This window comes from Patagioenas fasciata, chromosome 16 (genome assembly GCF_037038585.1).
Source record: "Patagioenas fasciata isolate bPatFas1 chromosome 16, bPatFas1.hap1, whole genome shotgun sequence".
Classification (NCBI taxonomy): Eukaryota; Metazoa; Chordata; class Aves; order Columbiformes; family Columbidae; genus Patagioenas; species Patagioenas fasciata.
Window position 1 is genome coordinate 14,703,894 of NC_092535.1, and position 18,421 is coordinate 14,722,314.

At 52.0% G+C, this 18,421-nt stretch overlaps 1 protein-coding gene across 1 annotated transcript; it reads left to right on the forward strand.

Annotated features, from left to right (window-relative positions):
• The first annotated feature begins 4,459 nt into the window (after positions 1-4,459).
• On the forward strand, positions 4,460-18,003 carry LOC136108406 (matrix metalloproteinase-24-like). Its single transcript, XM_065850167.2, has 6 exons — positions 4,460-4,559; positions 7,174-7,322; positions 13,351-13,467; positions 14,040-14,344; positions 17,330-17,436; positions 17,921-18,003. Exons 1-5 carry the CDS (start codon positions 4,461-4,463, stop codon positions 17,347-17,349), a joined length of 690 nt encoding a protein of 229 aa, XP_065706239.2. The 5' UTR covers position 4,460; the 3' UTR covers positions 17,350-17,436; positions 17,921-18,003.
• The last annotated feature ends 418 nt before the right edge of the window (positions 18,004-18,421 follow it).

Consider the following 18,421-nt stretch of genomic DNA (forward strand, 5'->3'; position numbering starts at 1 on the left):
GCTGATGGTTGACGATCAGCAGGTGCCAACTGCTACCACGACGGTGCATCGCCGGCAATATCGCACCAATCGAGACTCTTTGATTCCTATCCAGAAGCTGATCCGTCAATTGGAAAGCCAGGGTGTGATCAGTAAGACCCGCTCACCTTTTAACAGCCCAATCTGGCCAGTGCGTAAGTCTGGTGACGAGTGGAGACTAACTGTAGACTATCGTGGCCTGAATGAAGTTACACCACCACTGAGTGCTGCTGTGCCTGACATGCTAGAACTGCAATTTGAACTGGAGTCAAAGGCAGCCAAGTGGTATGCTACAATTGACATTGCTAATGCATTTTTCTCTATTCCTGTAGCAGCAGAGTGCAGGCCGCAGTTTGCTTTCACCTGGAGGGGCATCCAGTATACATGGAATCGCTTGCCCCAGGGGTGGAAACACAGTCCTACCATCTGCCATGGACTGATCCAGACCACGCTGGAGCAAGGTGAAGCTCCAGAACACTTGCAATATATTGATGACATCATCGTATGGGGCGACACAGCGAAAGAAGTCTTCGAGAAAGGTGAGAGAATAATTCATATTCTTTTGGATGCTGGTTTTGCCATAAAACGGAGCAAGGTCAAGGGACCTGCACGAGAGATCCAGTTTTTAGGAATAAAATGGCAAGATGGCCGTCGTCAGATCCCAATGGATGTGATCAACAAAATTGCAGCAATGTCTCCACCTACTAATAAAAAGGAGACACAGACTTTCTTGGGCGTTGTAGGTTTTTGGAGAATGCATATTCCTGACTACAGCCACATTGTGAGCCCTCTCTATCGAGTGACTCGTAAAAAGAACCAATTTGAGTGGGGCCCTGAACAACAACAAGCCTTTGAACAAATTAAGTGTGAGATAACTCATGCGGTGGCCCTTGGACCAGTTCGAACTGGACTAGATGTTAAAAATGTGCTCTACACCACAGCCGGAGATAATGGACTTACCTGGAGCCTCTGGCAGAAAGCACCAGGAGAAACCCGAGGTCGACCCTTAGGTTTTTGGAGTCGAGGATACAAAGGATCTGAGGCCAACTATACTCCAACTGAAAAGGAGATACTAGCAGCATATGAAGGAGTTCGAGCTGCTTCAGAAGTGATCGGCACTGAAGCACAGCTCCTCCTGGCACCTCGACTGCCGGTGCTGAGCTGGATGTTCAAAGGGACGGTTCCCTCTCCACATCATGCAACCGAAGTTACATGGAGTAAATGGATTGCACTGATCACGCAACGAGCTCAAATTGGAAGTCCCAACCGTCCAGGGATATTAGAAGTGATTACAGACTGGCCAGAAAGCAAAGACTTTGGGATGTCTCCAGATGAGGAGGAAGTAAAACGTGCTGAAGAAGCACCACCATATAATACTCTTTCAGAGACTGATAAGCAGTATGCACTGTTCACAGATGGATCCTGTCGTCTTGTAGGAAAACATCGAAGGTGGAAAGCTGCTGTGTGGAGTCCCACACGACAAGTTACAGAAGCCACTGAAGGACAAGGTGAATCCAGTCAGTTTGCAGAAGTGAAAGCCATCCAGCTGGCTTTGGACATTGCTGAACGAGAGAAGTGGCCAATACTTTATCTCTATACTGACTCATGGATGGTAGCAAATGCCTTGTGGGGGTGGCTACAGCAATGGAAGAAAAGCAACTGGCAGCGCAGAGGTAAACCCATTTGGGCTGCCACACTGTGGCAAGACATTGCTGCTCGGCTAGAGAGGCTGCCTGTGAAAGTTCGTCATGTAGATGCTCATGTGCCTAAAAGTCGAGCCACCGAGGAACATCTAAACAACCAACAAGCGGATCAAGCTGCTAAGATTAAAGTAGCTGAGGTGGACTTGGACTGGCAACATAAAGGTGAACTTTTCCTAGCTCGGTGGGCCCATAATGCTTCAGGGCATCAAGGTAGAGATGCAACATACAAATGGGCTCGTGATCGAGGGGTGGATTTAACTATGGACACTATTTCACAGGTTATTCATGAATGTGAAACTTGCGCCGAAATCAAACAAGCAAAACGGTTAAAACCTGTATGGTATGGGGGGCGATGGTTAAAGTATAAGTATGGAGAAGCTTGGCAAATTGATTATATTACACTTCCACAAACACGTCAAGGTAAGCGTTATGTACTTACAATGGTGGAAGCAACCACTGGATGGTTGGAAACATATGCCGTACCTCATGCTACAGCCCGAAATACTATCTTGGGCCTTGAGAAGCAAGTCCTCTGGCGGCACGGTACGCCAGAAAGAATTGAATCAGACAATGGTACTCATTTCAAAAACAGTATTATAGACAATTGGGCCAAAGAACATGGTATTGAGTGGGTATATCATATTCCATATCATGCACCAGCCTCTGGGAAAATTGAAAGGTACAATGGTTTGTTAAAAACTACACTAAAGGCACTTGGTGGTGGAACCTTTAAAAACTGGGATTCACATTTAGCAAAAGCCACTTGGTTGGTCAACACTAGGGGATCAACCAATCGAGCCGGGCCTGCCCAATCAGAAATTCTACGGACTGTAGAAGGAGATAAAGTCCCTGTAGTACACATGAAAAATATTTTAGGAAAGGCAGTCTGGGTTACTCCTGCCTCAGGCAAAGGCAAACCTATTCGTGGGATTGTTTTTGCCCAGGGACCTGGCAGCACCTGGTGGGTGATGCTTAAGGATGGAGAAGTTCGGTGTGTACCTCAAGGGGATTTGATTTTAGGTGAAAATATGCAATGCTGAACTGTATGATGTGAATTGCCGCACTAACAATGTTTAATAAGTGTCTTTCAGATCAAGACAATGGTGATGAAACTAGAGCTAGCTTCTTCGAGTGGCGCCCGACACCTTCTTCGAAGCTGGTGTCCTTAACCCACAAGCAGTGGTCATGAGATGCACTTGTACCATTTTTCCTGCCCTGGGAGACTGTTGTGACAAAATGAACTTCATGAACTTTTCAAAGGATGGTCCACTGATTAATTACTCCTGTGTATATATGTACATATGTATATATATATATAGTAGTAGTGATTAATTAGATTGTATTGATAGATTGTATTGATAAGGTTTAAGTATTCAGTGAATGTCATATTATAAGGGGTGGAATGTCCTGGTTTTGTTAAAAACAAGTTTCTCTTTTAGCAAATTTTTGCCTGTCAGCTAAAGCCTTCATATTAGCTGCATTTTCCTGGAGAATCCGACACATGTTTTGGTTAAACCTCGCAATGGAATGCAAACTTATTGATAAGCACGGATGGACATCTCGCGAGAGGGGCAACGAGAAACTGGTGACCGAGAGACTGACCAACGGGGTATAACATTCCATTCACGTGAATACTTCATATAAAAGTGGGAGATCACGAGGATCTCGTCTTTTTGCCTTTTTTTTCCCTTTTTTTCCTCATGGCTGACATTAGGAGAGGACCTTGCTGGTCGTCCCTGCGAACTGAGGCCTAGTGAGAGACTGAATCCAGCTCCGGTTGGCTACAGAGTCCAATCCAGGACTTTGGGTGCTGGCTCTGCAGTTGCTGAGACTTACAAGATTGGTTTTGTATATTTTGTATTATTTTCTCTATTCTTATTAGTAGTATTAGTAAAACATCTTTAACTTTTCCAACTCTCTTCTCTCTGTCCTTCTTTCCCTCCCGATCGCCTGTCCTTTGTGGGAAGGGGGGAGAGGGAGGGGCAAAAGGGGGAAGTGGGGGGGAGAGGAGGTGAACAACACATCTGCCAGGGTTTGATTGTCACCCCGCAATCTTAACCCTCGACAACACCCCAGTCATTTATGGACATGGTCTAGAAGCTTCTCTGGGCTGGGGCACCTCGTTGGCTGAGGACCCCATCTGTGACCGGGGTCCCGCCCCTCTGCTCCCCCAGCCCAGGGCTGGGAGGGACCGGGCTCCCGGGGGCGGGATGGACAGGGGGCACAAAAGGTGCCAATGAGCCACCAGCTGCCCAAAGCAGTGTAGCTGGGCTCCTGCACACACGTGTGATGATCCCCTAGCTGCTCCAGCCCCCGCCACGCAGCCTTGGCGGGAGCTTTGGGAGCACGAAACGAGCCAGAGGAGAGAGAGAGGCGAGGAGAGGAGAGGAGAGGCGAGGCCGGCAGGGAAAGGCCTCGGCCCTCCTGCTCTGTGCTGCCGCGGGCCGGGGCCATTGCCGGCCCCTCTGCCTCTCCCCTGCCCGCAGTCAGAGGCGGGGAAATGGAACAAGCCCCGAGGGACGCGGCCCGGGGCTGCTGGGCCCGGCTGTCAGCTCGTCCCGCGGGGGAAGTCCGCCCGGGTGCAGCTCCCCGGTGCCGGGACCCTCGCTAGAGCAGCGGGGCCCGCAGCGCCCGGCGGAGGAAGAGGCGGCGCGGGGGCTCCTTCCGCTTCCGGCTGCCGCACGCAGCCGCAGCCCGCGCCGCTGGGCCGGAGCGCTGCCCGGAGCCCCGAGCTCTGCTATGGCGCCGAGGCGGCGCCGGGGCCTGGCCGCGGCGGGCTCGCTGCTGCCGCTGCTCTGCGCGCTGCTCCGCGCCGCCGCCGCCACCAGCCCCGGCCGGGTAGGTCTGCGAGCGGGGCTGGGGCCGGCCCGGGCGGCTCTGTGGGGTGGGGAGGCCGCTGGTGCCGGAGCTGGGACCGGGGCCCGGGAAGCCCGGGGCCGGGCTGTGCGTTGCGTTGGCCCGGGGGCGGGCTGGGAAGAGGGGAGGGCAGCGGCTCCCCGGCCCCTCCGCGCCCGGGCTCTGCCTCCCGCCAGGAGCCCTCGGGCACCCCCCGTAGGGCCTCGAAGCGCTGCCGGAGCGGCCGGGCTCGGTTTCCGCTGCCGGGCTGGGCTGAGGGTGCGCGGCCGCTGTCGCTGGCAGCTCCCCGGCCTGTGCCGGGGCAGGCGGGACCCCCGTGTGCTGGGAGCACCGGCCTCCCGGGGGGAGCCGCTCGCGGTGTCTGTGCGGACGTGGCCCGGCCTCCCCGTCCCGTGGCCCGGCCTCCCCGTCCCGTGGCCCGGCCTCCCCGTCCCGTGGCCCGGCCTCCCCGTCCCTTGGCCCGGCCTCCCCGTCCCGTGGCCCGGCCTCCCCGTCCCTTGGCCCGGCCTCCCCGTCCCGTGGCCCGGCCTCCCCGTCCCGTGGCCCGGCCTCCCCGTCCCTTGGCCCGGCCTCCCCGTCCCTTGGCCCGGCCTCCCCGTCCCTTGGCCCGGCCTCCCCGTCCCTTGGCCCGGCCTCCCCGTCCCTTGGCCCGGCCTCCCCGTCCCTTGGCCCGGCCTCCCCGTCCCTTGGCCCGGCCTCCCCGTCCCTTGGCCCGGCCTCCCCGTCCCTTGGCCCGGCCTCCCCGTCCCTTGGCCCGGCCTCCCCGTCCCTTGGCCCGGCCTCCCCGTCCCTTGGCCCGGCCTCCCCGTCCCTTGGCCCGGCCTCCCCGTCCCTTGGCCCGGCCTCCCCGTCCCTTGGCCCGGCCTCCCCGTCCCTTGGCCCGGCCTCCCCGTCCCTTGGCCCGGCCTCCCCGTCCCTTGGCCCGGCCTCCCCGTCCCTTGGCCCGGCCTCCCCGTCCCTTGGCCCGGCCTCCCCGTCCCTTGGCCCGGCCTCCCCGTCCCTTGGCCCGGCCTCCCCGTCCCTTGGCCGCTGCCGTGTCCGAGTCTGGCTGGGAGGAACAGCGGTAGTTGGTGCCAGTCCCTCTCAGAGCTGTTTTGGTTACTGAGCTCTGCCCTTGCTGCTCAGAGACAGCATCCTTTGGTCAGACGGGAGGTTCAGGTGTTCCAGCGCGCTGTGCTCGTCAGAGGCCAACGCGAGGTGCCGAGGCAGCGGTAACAAATGTCCAGTCTCCAAGCCGGTTTGCAGCTTGGCTTTGCCTTGAGCCATTGCTGACGTCCATGTTGAATAGCGCCGTGTGTGAACTTTAGCATGCCTGGCCCAGGTACTGTCTTATGCCTTTGTTCTCTTGCTGCGGAAGCAAGACCTTTCTCTCTTCCCAATGGATTCCGGTATCTTCTTGTTGCCCTGAAGAAATGGGGATTGTTCTCCCTCTTGTGCTCCCCTGACCTGAGCCCCTTTCCCGCTGCCCTGTTGGGCTAAGGGGCCGTGTTCGTCTCCTCTCCCTCTGAGGAACCAGGTGATTCGGCAGCGCTTGTGTGCTGAGGACTCTGTCCCGTGGGTCAGATGGGATTGTCCTCATGGCTGGAAAAAGCTTATGGGATATCTGTTGATCTCATAGTAACCCTTGGTCTGAGTGCTGAATCGGAGGGCTGGGGTAGTGGCCAGAAGAAACACTGAGGGGGGTGTGTGTGAAAGGATTTGGTGGAAAGCTTCTGAAAGCAAGCCTTCTTTCAAGTTTTATTGGCGATCGCACTTGATGGTGAATTAATGTTCCTTTTTCTTCTGGTATCAAAGTGAGAAGGGGAAAGAAAAAACCCCTGAATTGATGGGTGTTTTTGGAAATGCTTTCCTTAACATTTGGACAAGTTTGACGTGTTTTTTTCTAAGGCTGCATTTTGGGGGGGAGGTGGGGAAAAAGGACAAAGCTCCTTGAGGAGAGTTGGCTCTTTTCCTGTTCTGACAATTTGCTAGATATCTGCTGTTAGTAGAGAAAAAAAAATGCGCCTGACCAGAGTCCCTGCAAACTTTCCGAGTGTGGTTTTTGGTGGTGCTTTTTTTAATATATTTTTTTAAAGAAATACTCCTGTGCTCAGTGCAAGTGTAAAGCTGAACCTGTGTTTGCAGGGACCGCCCGGGTTAAGCCGTTTGCTTGGGGTGATGGTTCAGAGCAGCAGCAGGCGGTGGGTGGGCAGTGGGTTCTGGGGAACGTGATGCTGTGGGGGCTGAGGGGTCTGGTGACAGCAAGGTGACAGGGTGCGCAGGGGACAGGGTGCGCAGGGGGTCTCTGGAACAAGGACAGAGCTCCCTGGGCATCTCTGGTGCTCCAGAGACCTAAGCCTGCCCCAGTTACTCAGGAGGGATGATGACTGTTTTGAATTGGCAGGCCTGCTTTGTCCTGTCAGGACAAGGTGATATTAAGCTGGGACTTCAACCCTCCCTGGGGATCAGATGATATTACCAAACCTAATCAAAAAAAGAGAGAGGTAGATGAATTTTTGGGGGGCTAGTTAGTCACTTTTTCTTTTGAGGAAATGTTCTGATCTGTTAAGTTGGAAACTTACTGTGGCATCTCACCATCTGTGTCTCTGTGTTACAGGTTTGGTTAAAAACGTACGGCTGCTTACTTCCATCTGACAGCCAGACGTCCGCCTTGCGGTCGGGAAAAGCCGTGCAGTCCGCAGTTGCCACTATGCAGCAGTTTTATGGGATCCCAGTAACAGGAGTTTTGGACCAGACAACTATTGAGTAAGAGTAACGTAGGCTAATTTTGTCTTTCCCTTTCTTAACACATTGTCACATTACCTGAGTTATTATTCCAGCTATAAGAAGTCCTCAAAAGGGATATATTTGACTGACTCAGCCAGAGAAGTCTTGGTTACAGAAAGGTGCCCCTAACAAAAACATTGGGACAACCCCACCTTTTCTTTTTGCCAATAGTACTGTTTGCAAGCATGAGGAGAAGCTCCTGCTAAATGTTGTTTTTTGTATGTGGATCCCTGCTGATCGTGCACAGCAAAGTGTGAATCCTGTGAGTGTCTGAAAGCAGAGAACATGGAGCGTTTCCTTTATTTCCATGTCTGTCTGGATTTAGGTGAAGGTCTGGCTTCAGAAATGGCTTCTAGTGTATTTAGTAATCAACTGGAATCGTGGGTCTCCATAGATGCCATTTGTGGAGATCTACAGTTCCAATTTGAAGTGAGTCGTACTCTGATGACGATAGCCAAGACTAGTTAGCTGTCAGTAGTTGCCGTTTGTTGGACATCAGATGTTCTCTGCTGTACGCTGACCATGTGTTATCTGTTGTTTGCGATCAGTGTCTCGACAGCACGGAAGCGTCGATCTAAATCACCTGGGCTGGAGCGGCTTCGTTCTTTGAAGGCTGTTGCCTTTAGCCTGCTCTTCAGCGTGTGCTGCGGTGGTTTAGGTGGGAACCCTGTTGTGCCGGGGGTGGGAGCAGTCTGTTGCTGCTGGTCCCCATCATCCGCTTGACTGGATGTTGTGTATTGACTGAATCTGCTGCTGGTCTGGGCTAGGGCAGCATCCGTTGACTAAAGCAGAACGCAGAGAAGGTCTTACTAATTCTGGGGGAAAGAAGCATCTCGTGGTGGGCAGCAAAAGAAAGCACAAATAATAGGACTTGTTTAGGCGCTGCCTGAGAGTTTTCCCTTGACCTTTTCTTATTGCATCAACAGATCCTTTTAGAGTGTGCTCTGCCGAGTTCGTCTGTCCTGTTGTAGCACTCTGCTGGCAAAAGGGACACAGTAGCACTAAAGAATGGGGCACCAAGTAACCAAGTAGTGGGCTGAACAAAGGGGTTTGGTTGTGTGCCTTCCAGACTACAAGAAGAGGGAGAAACAGAAGAAATGAGTGAATTAGGCGGGAGAGGATCATCCTGGACTGGGAGCGCCTCTCCCACACTCATTTAGCTCACAGGACAAGCCCCTTGCTCTCCACTGAGGGACAGAGAAAATCCTGTTTGTTTGCTTTCCAAATGAGTTGCAAATGAAATGCTTTTTAAAGGAGGGGATTTTCCATCTGGGATCTCTTTGCCCTTAGCAGCACGGTTTGTAAGTGAATGCTGAAGCAAAACCAGAGAGCAAGGTTGTGTATGTGTGGTTGTGTGCAGAAGCTTGCAGGTGGGATGCGTGTGAGTTGGAAGGGGCTGGGGGAAGAAGGGGCCATGGCACTGGGGGGCCAGTTTGGAAGCTGGGGCCTGCTGCCCTGTGGGCGATGGGAGCAAACTGCATTTGGGAGTCCCTGCTTTAGTAAGTAAAAGGATTTTCCTGGTGGAAATGAAGGTGTTGCCCACATTTTACTGAGTTTATGTAAGGGCAGGGCTTGATTGGTGTGTGACCACCCAAAGGCAGGTGGGTGAAAGACCTGGATGGTACCTCTTCGGAAACTCCACTCTCCAAAGGCTTGGAACCTCAGGTGCAACCCAGCGCGGGTGTGCTGTGCTCTACCTCCCTCTGTCCTGAATCAGGAGCTCCCTGTGTTGTATGGCAGGAGTACCTACCCAGAAATTCCGTGAAAGGAAAAACAGGCCCTAAATGCTGTTAGCAGCGAGCCTGTGTTTTGAGTTGAGGGGCACGTGTTTTGAGATGGCCCAGCCCTGGTTGTGGAAGCTGAGCAAAAGGAGCAGAGCTGGCAGGCAGGCTGGCTCTGAGAGCTCGGGAGCGGATTACTCAGTTGTTTGCTAAGCTGTTAATTCAGTCTGTGGTACGAGTTTTGAGATGGCAATTATGAATTTTTCCATGCTTCTGTCAGTGTCGTAACCTCTGTCCCTGTAAGGTGACTTTAGAATCAGTCAGAGTGCGAAATTACTGTTTTCTGTGGTTTCTTTGTTAGGCAACAAACTGTGCATATTCTGTTCCCACTTATTATAGAAGCCTGAAGTTTTTCATCTCCTTCCCCATGTGTCCCCAATCCCCGAGAGTGTGAAAGCCACCCTGCAGGGGCTGCCAGTGGGAGTGGGGAATGGGAAGGAACAACACCGTTGGTATTGCTTACTGGGACCTGTGGGGTGGGAATGTGTTCAGCAGAGAGGCCGCCCTGAGGTAGCGGCTTGTAAGGAGAGCAGGGGAGAATTTGTAGAACAGCCTCCTGGTGTCCTGCAGCTGCCAGTGCCTCAGCAAACTTGGTGCCTGCCCGCAGCTGGCGGGTGGAGTTGTAATTTTGCTTGGCAGCTGGGCAAGGCGATGGTCCTGGGAGCGTGCTGGAGAGAAGGGACACTGATGTCTAGCAAAAGCGATGACTGCTGTGTTTGTTGTAATCAATCACATGGCCCTGGACGGAGCTGAGAAATAGTCTTAGTGGTGTTGGGAGTGTCTCGTGTGTCTTGTGCTGTGTTTTTAGTCTGTTGAAAAGATTACTGACCTTGGGATGCACGACACTGTTTGGAGATACCACTCCCACCAGCGCAGGAGTAGGTGACTGAATGACACCTTCCCTGATTTAACAGAGCCTTGTGGAGGGATCGGAAGGAACCTCGAAAGCTCATCCAGTCCCAGTGCAATCCCCCTATGGAGCAGGAACACCCAGCTGAGGTTCCACAGGAAGGGGTCCAGGCGGGTTTGAATGTCTGCAGAGAAGGAGACTCCACAACCTCCCTGGGCAGCCTGGGCCAGGCTCTGCCACCCTCACCATCAAGAAGTTTCTTCTCAAATTTAAGTGGAACCTCCTCTGTTCCAGTTTGTACCCATTGCCCCTTGTCCTGTCATTGGTTGTCACCCAGAAGAGCCTGGCTCCATCCTCCTGACACTCCCCCTTTCCATATTGATCCCCATGAATGAGTCCCCCCTCAGTCTCCTCTTCTCCAGCTCCAGAGCCCCAGCTCCCTCAGCCTTTCCTCACACGGGAGATGCTCCACTCCCTTCAGCATCTTGGTGGCTGCGCTGGACTCTCTCCAGCAGTTCCCTGTCCTTCTGGAACTGAGGGGCCACAACTGGACACAATATTCCAGGTGTGGTCTCCCCAGGGCAGAGCAGAGGGGCAGGAGAACCTCTCTGACCTACTGACCACCCCCTTCTAACCCACCCCAGGTACCATTGGCCTTCCTGGCCACAAGGGCCCAGTGCTGGCTCATGGTCCTCCTGCTAACGCCAAGTATAAACTTGTGTTATTCGCGTGCTAATTCAAAAAAAAGGCTGCGGCGTGGGGAAAGGAAACCATACGTATCTGAATTGTGCGTCGAGTAATTGTCTTTTGTGGTTGTTTCTGATGTGATGTGTTTTTATAAATCCCCTGGAGCACAGAAGGGGTTATCCAAAGTGCTCAGTAGAGAATGGCTGTCTGAAAGCTCAGCTGAAGAAGATCAACAGCAGCAAGCTACAGCTTTGTGATTCTTTTGCCATAGATCTGCCCTGCTGAGAAAGTGAGAGATGGCTGGTCTTGTACCTGCCCATGAGGTTAGACTGGGTTCCCTATGTCTGGGAAGTGCGTTGAATCAGGGAACTGATACAGGGAAACATTCCCAGCCTTACTTGAGCTCAGGAGCACAACTCGGGTACTGGCTCTACCCAGGTAGTTGGGCTTTATTGCTGGGTCTGTTTTGGAATGTGTGTAACTGAGCTCTGGAGCAAACTGTGGTAGAATATGGGGGTTCAGACAGGCCCAGGTGTTATGGGGTTGAAAGAGGAGTTAGGCAGCTGTGCATAGCATGAACCTGTCAGCAGCTCTGCAAACACCGATACCTTGGCAGCTTTGGCTGAAGAAGCCCCCGAAGGCCAGGGTGCAGGCGTTGCAGCTTCGCCATGGGACGGGGCCGGCGTGGGCAGGGAACTTGGCTGTCTTTGAGGGAATGAACTCTTGGCTGGGTCTCTGTGCAGTTCTGGTTGGCTCCGACAGCCCCTGTGGGGCTGATCTCCCGCAGCCCGCTGGGCGTGGGGCAGCCGGTGTCCGTCCCTCAAGCGGGCCTGGGGGGTGAGGGGCTCGAGGGTGTGTTGCTGGTGTCTCAGCAGAGCTGGCACTGCCCGGGAAAGTCCTGCTGTCCTGTCCCACATCCACCATGGCTTGGTAGCACTCTCGTCTTACTTTTTGCCTTCTAGATGATAACCAGTAAAGGTAGAACAGAAGGTGATTTTCTGACTGTGATCAGGGCCTGATGGTGTTCAGAGTACTTGAGCTCTCACGTAGCTCAGGAGATGAAAACCTCATTTACACTGTGGTTTGTATCATGTTATGCTATGAAAACTCGGTGCCGTATCACGTGACTGGAATTTTTTTAACAATACTCAGGAAATATCTAGGCTGCGTTAAGCCGAACATCTCTCTAGCAGAGTGGCAGAAGCAATGCGAAAGAACACGAATAAAGGACACTTGGAAAAACACAGTGTATTGGGGTTGAGTTAATATGGCTTTTCTGAAAGCAAACCTCAGATGTGCTGCTTCTCTTTGAAGGTGGCAGCAGTTGTGTGGGCAAGACATTTCCTTACGTTTCTGAAAGACGTACCGTACCGATAACTGCAAGGGGATGTAAGAGGGGAAGATGTGTGCTGGCTTTATGTACCCAGCTTGGGTTCCTGTTATGTTCGGTACTATATGTGTAGCAAGTCTCATTTGCTCCGTTCGTGGTGGGGAGCAGATGACAGGTGAGTGCACTTTGTAAGCCCGCATAGGTTTTAGGTGTAGGAAGTGGCCTAAGGAAGGGTCGGCTGCTCCGCTTCCCGAACGGTGTGTGCTGTGAAAGAAGGTCCTTGTGAGGCTGGATGAGGCAAAGTGTCTGTCTGGTTTTTATTTAAAAGGTGTTCTGAATAGAAGTCTTGAAAACCGTCTCCTGCGGGTGGGAAGAGGCTCCCATCCTGAAGGTGTGGGGCTGATATTTCTGGTAGATGAGATGTATCTTGCTTAGGCTCGAGCATGTGAGCACATATGGACTGCTCATCACTGGCTGGCTGCAGCTGATGGGGGAATGTCTGCATTGGGAGGCCAAAACTTGTCCCTAGGTGGCTGGGTATGTGGGGAAGCCCTGCTGAGGAGAGGGGAGAGAATTGGGTAGTCAAGTGGTGGGCTATGGAGATGATTAGGGGCCTAGAGCACCTTTCTTATGAGGAGAGAGCCGTGTCTGTTCAGCTGGAGAAGAGAAGCTGAGAGGGGATCTCATCAGTGTTTATAAATATCTCAGGGTGGGTGTCAGAGGACGGACCAGACTGCTTTCAGTGGGTCCTGTGCAAGGGACAGCAGCCTTTGCTCTTCCAGGTCACCTGGCCATAGAGAGAAGAGGTTCCTATGTGACGAGGGACATGAAAAGAGTCAAGGCTTATGGGGAGGACCCAACAGAACTTGGTGACTGTGACCCACGGATTGGAGTGGTCTGTTCTGGTTATTACAGGTGTAAGCCTTTGTTGCTACCTGGGAGGGTCGTGGTTGCTCATTTTCGGTCCTATCTAGCAAGTTACAAATTGGAGGTTGTTTTGCTGGCACAGGAGCACTTGAACAATGGAGAGTGGATAGAGCAGGTGATGGCAGAGTTTGATCCATCCCACTGCACACGCGCGTGCGGTTTTGATCTGGGCCTCTCTTGTGGCATTGTTGTCACTGAGCTCTTGACGAGCGTGAGGGCTACATGATCTGGTGCCTGTGTTTCCACAAAGAAAAATGAATGATTTGGGGTGTGCTGGGGTGTGGATTGTCAGCAGAGGTGGGTGTGCAGCTCTGTGCATAGAGGGTGAACCCAGGAGAGGTTCCCTCAGAGGCCATCCATCCACCCCTGAGCTCTTTTGAATCTCTTTTCCAAACTCTTTGTTAGCTTGCTCTTTCTTCCCTTCCCTTCCAGGTGGATGAAGAAGCCTCGATGTGGAGTTCCAGATCATCCCCACCTACGCCATAGCCGGAGGAAAAAGCGGTATGCACTAACTGGACAGAAGTGGAGGCAGAAGCATATAACCTACAGGTATAGAGCCCTCCATGCGCCTTTTTTTTTGTGGGGAAAAAAGGTTCTGTATTTGTCTGGTAAGCAAATGTTGTAAGTACTTTTGAAAACGGGATTTTTGCTCCGCTGGCTGCGTGAGCCTTTAGATGCTCAGAACATGCTGGGGGGAAACACTTTGAGAGCACTGGAGTAACTGAAGAGTCTGTTCTCAATGGGAAAATGAATGATGAGTGAAGATGTGTGCTGGGTTCCATTTTAGCACAATGATTTCAGACAAAACCCAAAGTGATTTACATTTTTAAACTACCTTGTTTAGCTGTGTACACCAGGACTGAAAGGTTCTCAGGTTTTTAGGCAGGGATGCAAGATTAACCAAAGCGTTGGGAAGATTCTTGTTAGTAAATGCAAAACGTAGTTTTGTTTGTAACTTTATTTGTAACGGCAAAACTTTGCATGCACAAAGTAGTAGGTGCAAAAAAGAAAGACCCTTTGGAAATGGAAACCGTGTAGATGTGGCTGTGTACTGGAATTATAATAAGAAATCTTCAATGTGTTCTGCAAGTTTAAAGGACGCTTCTTTCTCACCCGCACAGCGTACACAACTATACCCCCAAGGCTGGAGAGGTCGGTACGAGGAGAGCCATCCGACAGGCGTTTGACGTTTGGCAGAGGGTGACGCCGCTGACCTTTGAAGAGGTCCCCTACCACGAAATTAAAAAGGACAGAAAGGAGGCAGATATTATGATATTTTTTGCTTCTGGTTTCTATGGAGACAGTTCTCCGTTTGATGGAGAAGGTGGATTCCTAGCTCACGCTTACTTTCCTGGACCAGGAATAGGAGGAGCTGCTCACTTTGATTCCGATAAGCCCTGGACCCTGGGAAATTCTAATCACGATGGTAAGAGCGCAGGTCATTTTTCAGAACAAGGATGAGTTCAATGTAGACGCATTGACAGGCTTTCACCTAGAAAATGTTTGGGTGGTGGAGCTTTCACCTCCCATACAGTGGTTCAAATGTTTTCTCAAACGTGGATTATATCTTCAATGGGTCAATAATTTTGTCAGTAGGTTTGTGACTCCGCACGCCTCTGTGCACGGGTGTGAATGTTGAGGTGTGGGCACAAGTGTGTGTCTGCTGGCTTTTTCCTTCTCTCAAGATTTGCACCATAGTTGCTACAGAAACCACAGCTCTGGGGGGCAAGGGTGAGCAAGAGAGAGTTGAGAAGTGAGCCCTGGATCTCCTGGAACGCTTCCCAAGGGCCAATGGAGTTGTAACGGCGAACAGGGAGTTGAGAGAGTGAAGACCTTTGAACGTCAAGTTGTTTGGATCAATATTTGTTTTCCCACAGTCTGAGTGTGGTCCCAGTTCCTCCCGTCAGACACTGGGACTGGCTGATTTGTTAGGGAGGACTAATGTTTTTGTGATATTAAGCAGTTTCGGTGTCTTTCTAGCTTGATCTTGCTCTCTAATGGCAATGAGCACTTTCTCATCTATTTTCAAATCTTTGCTTGGGAATAGTGATGACTTGTGAACAGTTTAAGTTGGAAAACTAGAATTTTACAGCGGCCTTGTAAGGTACCACTCAAATTTCCTCTAACCCTAGTGGTTTAGGAGGCGCAACGTGTCTTTAAACTTTTGAGGATTCAAAATCAGGTTTTGAAACATTTTCTAAGGATTGGAAGTTTATTTTGGATGTAGATATGGCTTGATTGTTTTCAAGTATCTAGAAACACAGGAGCATTGCTGTGGCCGCGATGTCTAAGGACGCATGCAGAGGTGATGTCTGTCATTAGAGCGCACGGTCTGAAAAGTAGAAAAGCTTTCAGGCATGCAAGCCACCTTCAGGCCTGAGCTAAAAGTGCCAGCTTGCTTTCCGAATGGCATGGAAATGAGAAAATCCCTGGGAGTTTTGAGTCTGTATCCATCAGGTCCTATTTGAAAGGAAATGGAGCTGGCAAGTTCAGCATGGGAATGCTGATTTGTAGGGCAACAGGAATGATGTGATACTTGTCTTCTCAGGGGAAGAGAAGTGCTGTTTCCTGGCGTGGTTAAATGCCCGGATGAGCTGTAGGCAGAGAAAGAGAGAGGTGACAGCCCGTGGGGTGTGGGGTTGCGGTGTGGCAGAGCAGCACAGTTGCTGTCTGGAAGTGTCACGGATTTTTCTTTCTCGGTTTGTGGCTGGAGGGCAGTTTGTGGGTTTCCCTGAGGATCGGGGTTGGCAATGGGACTGAGCGCCGACCTTGCCAGAGCTGCCTCTGCAGCAGTTCGGTGTGTTTGCCCTTCGCTAGCGATCTGTGCGGGCTCAGTCTGCTCTCGGGAGTTATTTCCTCCCATCTCTGGGGTGTGAGGGTCGTTCATGCACAGGATGTGACTTCCCAGGTGTGAGACCTGCGAGTGCTGGCTCTGGGACAGAAGGTCCTTACGGGAAGGTGGAAGGGGAGGGTTTGACAACATGTGCTTGGTTTTTCCTCTGTTTTCCTCACAAAAAGCTTCCTCTGATGACAAGCTTCAGCAAGATTGGGAGACAGCTTAAAGACTGGCAGGGATGACTCTGGGGAAAATTCTCCACTGACCAGGATGTTCTAACATATATTATCACTTTTTTTTAATAGTTTTTAGGATGGTGTTTGAGAGCAGTGTATACAGTGAATAGAGCATCTCTTACTTTATAAAAGCACTTTGCATGTGGTTCTTTCAGAAACATAACGTGTTTCTCTGGTGTGCTGAGTGTCATGAGTAGTGTCCTCCAAGCGCATGTAATTGGTATTTGAGGAGCCGATGTGTGTGAAAATTGATAGAAGAGTTGGGATTTCCATTCCAGAGGATAAATGTCGTTTGTGTATTTGTTTTCAAAGAACCAGCTGGCACGCTCGTTTGAAAACTCTTCTAAAAAAGTCGCCAACGAGGATGTTGGGAGTGGCAGGGTCATATTTGTCCCCTCCACCTGTGGGAAGCACTGATGTTGGAAAGGGAATTTCGGGTGTTGAGGATGAGGGGGTAACCTGGAGTCAGAGCATTATCCATGTGAGTGTTAAATGTGAGGAATTTGGTTTTGCCCGTGTTCTTAGCCTTGGTTTGCGGATGTGAAGATGTCCTGTTCCCTCGCTGGGTGATCCAGGCCTTTTTAGGATGGATTTTCCTTCTGTGTCACCAGATCCAGATTCTCACCTCTACCAGGTCTTAAAGAGTTTCTTCTTGGTCAGAAGTTTCCTACACTGCTGGTTTTCATTGGCAAGAAGATGTTAGCAAGGGCAATACTGTCTTTTTAACAGGAGGTATTTCTTCAAATACGGTCTTTGCGTGTCCTTATGACGTGTGTTTTGGGGCAATGGGATTGTTCCGTCTGGAACTGAAGAAGTGTCTGAATGAAAGAACAAAAATACCCTACCAGTAGATCAATAACAAAACTCGCCTTTATTCAGATGCAAAAAGGAACTGTTCTGGCCGTTCAGCATCCATTCCGTGACTGTGTAAGTCTTAAAATAGCCGTGAAGTAACAATAGTATCCTTATATCAACCCAGAGAATATCAGCGTGTAAAACGTTCCCCTCCTGACAAGAACGTGTATTGGTTGGAGGGAAAATTTGAAGAGTCTGCCTCAAAGCTCTCTTAGCCTTGCAGTGATTGTGAAGATAAATGCTCTCCATCACGTGGCTCAGACAGACAGGTGACTCTTTGCCGACTCTTTGCCGAGGAGCTGTCTGCAGCCAACCTGGTGGTCACTGCTCATGTCCTTTTTTTTTGTTTTCCCGTGAGGGTGAAGCCAAGTGGGGCCTTACCTCAACTTTTTAACTTGTACTTGTTTGATTTGGGTTTGACCTTGAGGCCAGTGCCTGGGACACGCTGAACTCTGGCCAACCCTACCGTTGACTTTCTCCGCAGGTCATCATCGAACGCTCTAAAGGGGAGAAACAGCTCCCAGTGCTGGGCAAGACCAAGTTCCTTGTCCCAGACCATGTCAACATGAGTGAATTGGTGAAAATAATCCGGTGAGTGGGGTGGCCCCAGCTGGCATGCCGAGAACCTGGGCACAGAGTGGTGGGCGAGGGTGAGGCAGAGACAGCTGCTGAGGGTGGGGATGGGGACGTGACAACCACAGCATCCTTGTGTTGTGGTACAGGGGGCTGGAGGGGGCAGGTTCTTCACATCTGGTGAAGGACTGTGACCTCTCCCTGCCAGGGACACTCCATGAGCCGATGGGGGGACCCCAGTGCCCTTCTCTCGTCCGTCAGCTCAGATGGAAGAGGCTCCTTGGCTTTGCCCTTGCCCGCCAGTACTTGGAGAAAGGGGCTTTGCAGAGTCCCAGTTCAGGGGGCCACAGAACCCCAAGCAGCTCAGCTGGGCTCATAGACACCATGTCCTGGCTGTGCAGGCCTGGCCCCGCGTGAACAGTGTTGCTGGGGGAGGCAGAACTTGTTGTCGCGGTGCCTGCCCGGTGGGCTGACCCCAGCCCTCCTGCCCTTGTCCCCACAGGCGTCGCCTGCAGCTGAATCCCACCCAGGCGTTCTTCCTGCTGGTGAACCAGCACAGCATGGTGAGCGTGTCCACCCCCATCTCAGAGATCTACGAGCAGGAGAAGGATGAGGATGGCTTCCTCTACATGGTCTGTGCGTCCCAGGAGACCTTTGGCTACTGAGGCCTGCTGAGAGGTGGCGTGTGGAGACAGATGAACTGTGGCACACAGGCCCCGGCTTTGGACGATGACACAGCCAGAGGCTCACGAGACGGGGGCTGTGCTGACCCCCCTTCCCTCCCTCCCCTTCCCATCACCAAGAGGCTCGTGGCGTGTGGTGGACCAGCACAGCCCTTCAGCTCTGTGTGCATTAGTCCCGCTCCCTCCACACACATGCACCCACGTGCAGACACCCAAGCGCGCACGTGGGGCCTCAGCTCCCTGTCCCGTCCCCTCCGTGTCACCCCCTGCTGCTCTCGCTGTGCTCCGCGGCTTTGTAACCCAGTGCCAAGACGGCCCGG

Coding starts and splice junctions, on each gene's coding strand:
- LOC136108406 (XM_065850167.2), top strand. CDS start 4,461: ATGGCGCCGAGGCGGCGCCGGGGCCTGGCCGCGGCGGGCTCGCTGCTG. Junction 4,560..7,173: donor CCGCCACCAGCCCCGGCCGG/GTAGGTCTGCGA, acceptor TCTGTGTTACAG/GTTTGGTTAAAAACGTACGG. Junction 14,345..17,329: donor GGGAAATTCTAATCACGATG/GTAAGAGCGCAG, acceptor CTTTCTCCGCAG/GTCATCATCGAACGCTCTAA.